At 43.2% G+C, this 8,811-nt stretch overlaps 1 protein-coding gene across 1 annotated transcript in view; it reads right to left on the bottom strand.

Moving 5' to 3' along the window:
- Positions 1–839: 839 nt before the first annotated feature.
- The window catches only part of LOC139348585 (transmembrane protein 132D-like), a 31,629-nt gene continuing 23,657 nt past the window's right edge, over positions 840–8,811 (bottom strand). The window contains exons 7-10 of the mRNA XM_070988829.1: positions 7,128–7,308; positions 6,792–6,905; positions 6,490–6,681; positions 840–3,363 (exon numbers count right to left, since the gene is read on the bottom strand). Coding sequence (XP_070844930.1) covers positions 1,861–3,363; positions 6,490–6,681; positions 6,792–6,905; positions 7,128–7,308 — 1,990 coding nt within the window. The 3' untranslated portion in view covers positions 840–1,860. The remainder of the gene's footprint in view (positions 3,364–6,489; positions 6,682–6,791; positions 6,906–7,127; positions 7,309–8,811) is intronic.

Here is an 8,811-nt window from a genome sequence, read left to right as displayed (position 1 = left end):
TAGAGCAGGTCCACAATCAAAGATGCCGGGCCATGATGCACCGCAGAGACAGCTTTGAATCACTGCTTATCTCCGAGGGGAGTTTGTTTACTTTTCCTGCCGCTGCTGGACAGATAAATCGACTGGAAAGGGGAGAGAGTTTATACACACACAAAAATGCTGGGCCTGTAGGTAGAGAATTTGGGAGAAAGTTATTAAACCTGCTTTTATCAACAGTCTAAATCCACGCAATGCTGTCGTACAGCAGTGAGCAGCGATGCTTGCTGTCATATTCACAGCTGCCAATTCCTGAGGTGCAGGGCATCAGATTATCTCAGCTTCTTTAAGCTGGGGACGCTGTTTATACATCACAGCTCCTACAATGTGATTTTGAGAAGTGCGGCTGTGGTCACCTTAGAGACACAGGGAGGAGGACAGAGAAAAAGAGACAAATGAGGCATGAGTTATCATATGCAAGCTTCCAGCAATGATAAAATACCTGTAATTCTTTGGGGATGCTGTCACAATATGCAAATGGTAATCACTTTATGTTTTCCCATTGCTTTCTTACTCACTGTGTCACTGTCTTGGTGCAGCAGCGCAGAATACCAATATTGGGAGTCACATCAAATACCTTGCTGTCAGTATAACATTTTGCTGAATGACATCAGCCTTAAATCACATTTAATAGTGATTAAACATACTGTAATTAAATCCCACTGAATCACAGCAGAGCTTTAGCCTATAATCCGAACCATTCAGCATGCCTTCCTTTGAATGATACTTCTTAGTATTTCAGCGGCTTTAAAAAACAATGATTGAACTCAATTGAATTTCAACAATTACAAATGTATCCATTTGTTCTTTATTGATAGGATCTCATAGGAAATACACATCACATTTTGGTTTAAAAATAAGAGGATGTTACATATAAAAGGCATCATCATTTTTCATTCACACATGAAAAATCTTGGAGCTGAATATGTATTGCTCTGTGGCATGAGACCGAGATAAGACGTTTTTACAAATTGCAGAACCAGGCCCCCAGGAGGAGCCTGAAGCCCAAGGTAACTTTGTTAAAAAATTCAGAAACAATGTCCACTTCAAACTCTGCACAGACTATATTTGCATAGCATGCATTTGATTTGAATAAATATCTGGTGAAGACTACAGTGACAGATTGCTCAAAATAACTTGATAAATGTTGCATATTCTCTGACAAATTGCACAGACTCTTCAGGTATTCACTGGAGGAATCCTAGAAAAAAAAAAGTACAAAAGGCTGGAAAAGAATAGAATTACTTACTAGAAATAATCCCTCCCGTACTGCATTTACCCTGACAACTAGCAATATCTGGAGCCGTTCCTACAGGGGCTACAGAGCTGTACAAAAGAAAAGGGAGATGAAAAATCATTTGTTTTGAGTTAGAAATGTAGAAATAAGTAATAGTATAGATATATGCATATTTACAATGACAGATCTGGAGAGCACATCTTTTTCAAATACAAGAATCTTGCATTTCGAGGGTGAAATCATGCTAATCACCTTGAATCCTAAAAAAGTTCACACAGTATCTCCTATTTTGCTCTTCATACTGTTAAATAATGTATTTACAGGCTTTCACTGAGCACATACTTTTTTAATATAAAATGTCCTTTATCTAACCTCAATAAATACATCCCCTAAAGTGATTTATCCTTTATAAAAAACCAACTTCTTTTCTTTTAGACATTCTCCATCCGAACAGGCTGTGTATGCTCTCTCTCTCTCTCTCTCTCTCTCTCTCTCTCTCTCTCTCTCTCTCTCTCTCTCTCTCTCTCTCTGTCTCCCTGACTCACTCAAACTTAAACACACACACACCTAGACACACCCCAACAAACTCACTGGGGCTCTCCTAGAGTTTTGACTACAGGCCACGGCATGTCAGGCAGAGGTATGCGGGGCTCGGCGGGGGCCTGGTGTTGCTGCGTCTGCTGGCTGGCCCAGTTTAAGTCAACACCATTCTTCTTCAGGGCAGCCAGGTGCTTGATGTCCAACGTGGTGAAAGTGGTGAACTGGACCTGGTTTCGCTTACTGGTGGGGGAATGAAGGGGCTCGCTGCGATGTGGCCTGGCCAGCAACGTGGCTGAACGGTTCGCCATGGGGTCGATGGCCTTTCCCTGAAACTGCTGCTGCTGGGAGCTGGCCCTGCTGCGGCCCAGGGTGGCAGTTCTTTCGGGGACAGCGGGGGCGCTAACAGTGGGCAGGGTGCTCTCCAGGCTGCGATGGCCAATGGAGTCCATGGAGTGACGGGAATCCAGAGGGCGATGAACCTCCCGTTTCAGCGTGGACACTTGGGCTGGGGCACCTGGTGTGGGAGCGCTCTGATTGTGGCCTCCCAGCCACACCCAGTCATGCTTGTGATCCTTCAGGTCCCCGCTGGGGGCCAGGCCTGCCTGTATGGGGGTCTTGTGATTCCGGAAACAGAGGTTATATGAAGCGCAGTTGAGCAAAAAAGCCAAGATAGCAACACAGGAGACCCCCACCAAGGCATACATCCCGATTTCCAAGTCTGACATGGCTCTGAATGTCCTAATGAGGTCGCTCTCAATTACTTTGGGAGTTTTAGATTTAGGAGACTCCCTCTTAGGTGTTACTTCTGCTTTAGGGACATCTTTGTTAGAGGGGGCATTCAGGTTGTCGAGCATGTTGCCATAGCTTCTCCTCTGCCCTTCTCCTTTACCAACTAAACCCACTGCTGTATCTTTAGGTCTGACAGTGCTCAGTCGTGTATTCAGGCCCAGCCTGCTGATAGCTGTGGTGGCAGTTGAGGACATGACAGCATACGTGGTAGCTCTCGTAGCTCTGGCTGTTGTCCCGATCCACACAACATGTGGCTGCAGATATCTTGTTGAAAGTGTGGTTGAGGTGGTAGTTTCTGCCAAGGTGGGCCCTTGCTGGTCAGGTACTGTGCTTCTGAACAGCCATTTATTCATATCTGTGACAGCACGCTGTGATGTCACTGTCGTTTTAAGCACACCTACCACTTCTGATGCACCAAAATCAAAATCTTTATTTCCATCGATGCCAACCCCACCGCCCCCTGCTTCGACTCTGCTGCTACTCTGGAAGTTGATCCTGAGGAGCCCCGTGCCCATTGCCAACTTGCTCTTCCTCTTGGACTTCTGGCATTCCTCACAGATCCTCAGCTCCACTCTCACTAGTGCCCCCCGCCCTTCACCTTCTCCTTGTGCTACTACAAATGTGGACTGCGGGGTGCGGCGTACTGTGGCTACCCCCTCATCTGGGGTAGAGACTGTCAGAGAGTAGATACTGCGGTCAAACAGCTCCAACGGAACGACAGCACCATCGCTGAACTGAACCCAGCAGCTGACCACGGCTTCCTGAAAGAAAGAAAGAAAGAAAGAAAGAAAGAAAGAAAGAAAGAAAGAAAGAAAGAAAGAAAGAAAGAAAGAAAGAAAGAAAGAAAGAAAGAAAGAACAGCCTGTGATAACTGAGCAAAACAGAGTTCATAGAGCAGTGGAATAGCAGGTCAGAGCAGGAGCAGCAAATCAATATTCCCCTCCTGCCATCAGCGAGGGCTACATTCGCATGATTGTTAATAGCACTAAATTGCCTCGGCTAAACTCTCTATGATTACACTCAGTAGGGTGCTGTTGTACCAGGGATTATAGTCCTATGAAGTCACAGAATGAAATATAATTTAACCAAAGTGGATAAAGAGAGTATAATAGAAGTCCTTTAAATAAGAACAAAAAATACAGCGACAAAGGTCACGTTAAGAACAGAATTAGCCAATCCAATCACATTAATACACAATGACCTATTTCCTGTTGCTAATGTGAGCCACTGGGTCGCCACAGAGCTAACCTATATTTTGGGTTTGAATACATTATGTATCGCCCTGAGCAGAACATTAACAGCTTGCCATCACAGACACAATTGGCTGGTCATCTGCGCTGGCATGGTTCTAATAGTTTGTTATTGACAGGGGCAGACCAGCCACAGTGACAGTGTACTGTAGGTAAAGTGAGCGGTCGTTCCAACAGCTATGGGCCGCCTAATTGCTGCCCCAGTGCCTGTGTTAGGGAGCTGGTTTAAAATGGGCAGGCTGCCATGGCTAAATGTGTGAGTGAGCTTTTAAAATGATCATCTGTGCACCCTGTCTGCCTCTTCCGCTCTCTCACACAGCATGCTAACCGCAGATGATGGTCGGGGCTGTGAACACAATGAGTTCACATTCAGAGAGGACAAGAGAGAATGTTATTACACCCTTAAGGGTCATTGTCGCATAAATCTGCGCTGTTGTGGCGATTCTTATAATTCAAGCCCATTCTGTAGAAGCCAATTATATCTTTGTTGGAAAATGAACATTTAGGATACATTAATAACACACTATGGTATCATAGTAGGTTTAATGTGTAATTTGAAGCCCCCTTCACAAAGGGTTTACAATAAAGTTGTTTTGAATGATGTTTGTGGTGCATACACTGTTTCTGCTCCCTGTTCAGAAGCAATTCAGCCTCACCAGAGAAAACTTAAATGAATGTGGAATGGTGTTGTGATCACCAAACAAAAGAGATTTTTCTCTCTGCTTTTTGGGTTTTAGGCAGTCGAAAGGTGTATTGGTGCAAGAGACTGACCCTGCACTGCTTGCACATTTGGATGTTTGATGTATTAATTAATGCCAGAATCCCCCAACAGATCTTTAGATTTTCAAAAGAATATATATGGGGTACCAAACACAATGCAAGCCAAGGCAACTTCATTTGTATGCACATTTCATACACTGGGGCCATTCAAAGTGCTTTCCAGAGGAATAAAAATACAGCAAAGGTAAAAGACTTACAATTAAAAAGTGCAAAAGAACAAACAAGAGATCCGAGAAATGAGAGACTGAGAAAGTAAACTAGTTGTGGTAGTTTGGAAAATGTGGGGGGGTGTTTCCTGTGTTTCCTTTTTTGACAGAGGCTGGGCGTGGTCATCCAGGTGGCTGGGAGCTGGCTCCTACTCAGCTGGGACTCATCACAATCAAGCCCAGTATAAAGACTGTGGACTCCTGAAGACTCGTCATCAGGTTGTTTCAGTTGCTAAGTGATGTTGTTGGCAGTTCACTGGTGTTATGAGGGTTATTATCTAGTGTTTGTTATCCAGTGTCTGTTCTCCTGTGTCTTTTTCGCTTTATTGAATCAGTGAGTTCATCACGACGTGTCTTGCCAAACGCTTGACGTGGTTGTAGCATAAGTACTGGTGCCTAAATACTGTATGATACAAGCAGATTGTGTCCCTGCTGGTCACAATGATCCTAACAATGCACTGTACAAGTATGCAGCCTAATATATTTTGTATCATATCAAAATAAATCAAAATTTAAATCAATCAAATCAATTTCTCTGTTAAACAGGGTTAACTGCACCTGCATTGCAACTCCTTTGGCATCAGCCCGACTATGATCCTGTGCCAAATCCTAACTCTAAACACTGAGATCAATACTTAAGTCTCATTTACAGTGTTTGATTTGCACATGGGAAAATCAAAGAGCAGCAACACAAGGGATTTTTTCTAATCTGCTAGCAGCGCAAAAAGCATGTTGGTCTTAAAATGCAGGTCAGTGAGGTTGGTGATGTTATTTATGCTTTATTGTAGATGCATCTGTGAGTGTTTTCAGGCTGGGGTATAATAAAAGGAGGAACCTTGTCAGTGGAAGTCACTGATGAAAGCCGGAGTGGCCACATTTAAAAAAAAAAATGAAAAGAAATTTTGGTTTCAGACTCTGCACACAAAGTCAAATCATTGCTGCAGTGGTAGCAGATCATGACAGGATAGAAAGAGCTTGCTTGTTAAAGAGCCAATAGAAAATTATACAGAATAAATAGACAAAAAAAAAAACACTGCGGGCTGCAGCCTATACCAATCTAAATTCAGGACTCGTGTTTGTGCTTGTAGGTAAGCTCTCTGATGAAACCCTGTCTATGGGGCTGACGCTGGCAGATGGATCAGAGTGTCCAAAGATGCAAGTTACAAAGGGAGAGAGCAAGTGAGACGCAGGTATTGTTTACCTTCCACTGGTGGAAAATTTGGACTTTTCAATCTTCAAATAAATTTGATGGCATGTTTTGATGTTATCTTTCCATGCTTACTTCTTCTTAAAATCTACTAATCCTGTACAAAAAAAAACTGTTTCTGCAAAATCTATACATCTATTTTCACTGTTTCAAAATTGGAATAAGAGAGAAAATCATCCATGATTTCCAATCATAAACAATCCCGCATTAAGCAAACTAATCTTACATTGAATCATTACATACATTACTCGCTGCTTTTGTTTATATCTTGTCACAAAATGATTTTTACAAACTGTTGAAGGGTCCTTCATAGGTTATGCGGCAAGGCTTAAAATGAGTAACTGTAAAAGTAACAGGCATAAAAAGAGACAAGCACCATCACGAACAGCTGAGCCGTGCCCCACACTTTCATGCTTTGTGTGTTACAATTTTCCAGTTACTTACCTGTTTGAGCTGCGTGATTATCTCCCGTGTGGTTGCAGTGGCGATGATGGCCCTGCTGCTCCCTGAGCTGAGCTGCAGAGACAGAGAGAGCCCAGAAACCAACTGCACCCCCAGCTCTGTCACACTCACTTTATCATCCACCACCCGGATGCTCCTCTCAGCGAGGACCGACGACGTCAGAGGCGACAGCACCTGCAACCAGTAAATCCTCATTTAAAGTGCAGATGGACATATTGTACATGATTATGACATGCACGACAACTGCTAAAACCACACACACACGCATACACATCATGGCTCACCTGTACAGTAGTGGTGCCCACAGCTCGTCCCTGCAGCACCACCCCATCCTGCACCCTGGCTACATCTGGATCTGCCACTTTTAGAGAGTAGCGTACAAGATTGGTCACATCTACCTGTCAATCAAAAGAGAGAAACACCTTACCTTTAATTGTATACCGCAATAATGGATAATTCAAGAATTATAAGATTATAATTCTGCTAATTCAGTGTCTGACCCGCTGCTGTAACTTTTAGAACAAGACACCTCTAACTAATCTAGCTGAGACTGCATAACCCCAGTCATGCTATTAAGTGCTGGCATTTCAGCTTTGGTTAGGCCTGTTAAATGTTTTTACCTGCCAGTCAGGACCCAGGAAGTACTCAACAGGTTCTGGCCCAGTTAGCAGGTCAGGCAGCACCTCAGCATCAGCCTGCGCTATGAAGTGTGTCAGCACCCTGAGCTTCGAGTGCTGGTACTGCAGCATGCAGCCCCTGCCCTTCCTCATCTCCTCCTCTTCCTCGCTGTCCCATGTCGACCTGAAACACAAAGGTATTCAGGTACAATATGTCATTTGATAAGAGTTCATAACAAGCAGTCTTTTTTGTTTTTCTGCAGGGTCGTGACAAGATTGATTGGATGCAGTTAGCATAAAGACTGGCTCTGTACAAAAGTAATAAAATTTGCCTACAAGCACCTCTGAAGCTCACTAATCAACACATCATATTCTTTGTTCAGCCATACAAAAACCGGAATGTATAAACAAGTCATGATTTTATGAGGGATTATTTGCTTAATTATTTCTTGGCCAGGCAAGAAATAGTCCAGCACAAACCCTCGTTTTTTGTTTTTTTTTCTCCATTTTTTAACCCCCGCCATCCAGTCTTTATGTTAAGATAAGGTGAGTTAACCAGCTCCTAAATGCAGCCTCATGTTTAGCGTATAGGCATGAAACTGGCACTGATCTTCAAGAAAGCAAATGAGCGCATTTTCTCAAAACATCAAGCTTTTCTTTTTAGTACAAAGATAGTAAACAACGTGTTATTGAATGCATTGTACAACACAATTATTAACAGATATGAATTCTCCACTGAAGTATAAATTCTGTGTGCTGTGAATTTTAAGAAGCAAATGGTCGAATTATTGAGCAAAATGCGACCCATTCACTAAGATACACATATTATAGCGTGGATCTCTCCTTACTCAAATTGTAAACAAATACACTGCAAAATCATGCTATTAATCTGTGGTGTGAAGTCATAAATGTCGTTTCTGCTGGCCAGCAGAGAGACAGTGAACTCAAGAACAATACTGGAGACCAGCAGCATGATTGTTGATGCTGTAGAGGCATAAAACATTCACAGAGTGACCTTTCCTTCTAAATGAATTGAAGCTCATTTAAGCAGGATCGTGCTGCTAACTGGTTTATTGTGTGGGTGAACGAGGTTAAGCTGTGAACTACCCTCAAACCCCTCAACAATGATCATATAATTATTACAGGCACAGGTGGTCTGCCACACACTGCACCACAGGTGTGCTGCGGGGTTGGTGGATGTGCTTTCACACCACAGGCGGAAAGCTACAGTTAAGAGCTACAGTCCAAATAAACATCATTATTATATAGCCTGAGGTCAGAGCTTAACATGCAATGGAGATGCTGCTTGAATTAAACGAGCGTGACTCAACATCAGACAACAAACTCTTTCCTCAATCCTTCTGTCAGCAGACTCATGATTATTAATACTGTAGCGGCCTTCCACCTGCAGAGAATAAACTGTACTCATTTCAGCCCTTTCATGAAGTGTTCCTGAGCCCATGTAGTAATGTCCTTTATGCAGGCATGTGTTTACAAAGACAACCTCGCTCCTCGCTCCTTGATTGTGAGCCGTTCAAGGACGCCCGTTTCATACCCAATCATGATACTATCGCCTGTTACCAATGAACCTGTTTACCTGTGGAATGTTCCAAACAGGTGTTTTTGGAGCATTCCATGACTTTCCCAGTCTTTTGTTGCTCCTGTCCCAACTTGTTTGAAACATGTT

Source organism: Chaetodon trifascialis, chromosome 20, assembly GCF_039877785.1.
Source record: "Chaetodon trifascialis isolate fChaTrf1 chromosome 20, fChaTrf1.hap1, whole genome shotgun sequence".
Classification (NCBI taxonomy): Eukaryota; Metazoa; Chordata; class Actinopteri; order Chaetodontiformes; family Chaetodontidae; genus Chaetodon; species Chaetodon trifascialis.
Note: the sequence above shows the minus strand (reverse complement) of the source record. Positions and strands in the feature narration are given on the sequence as shown.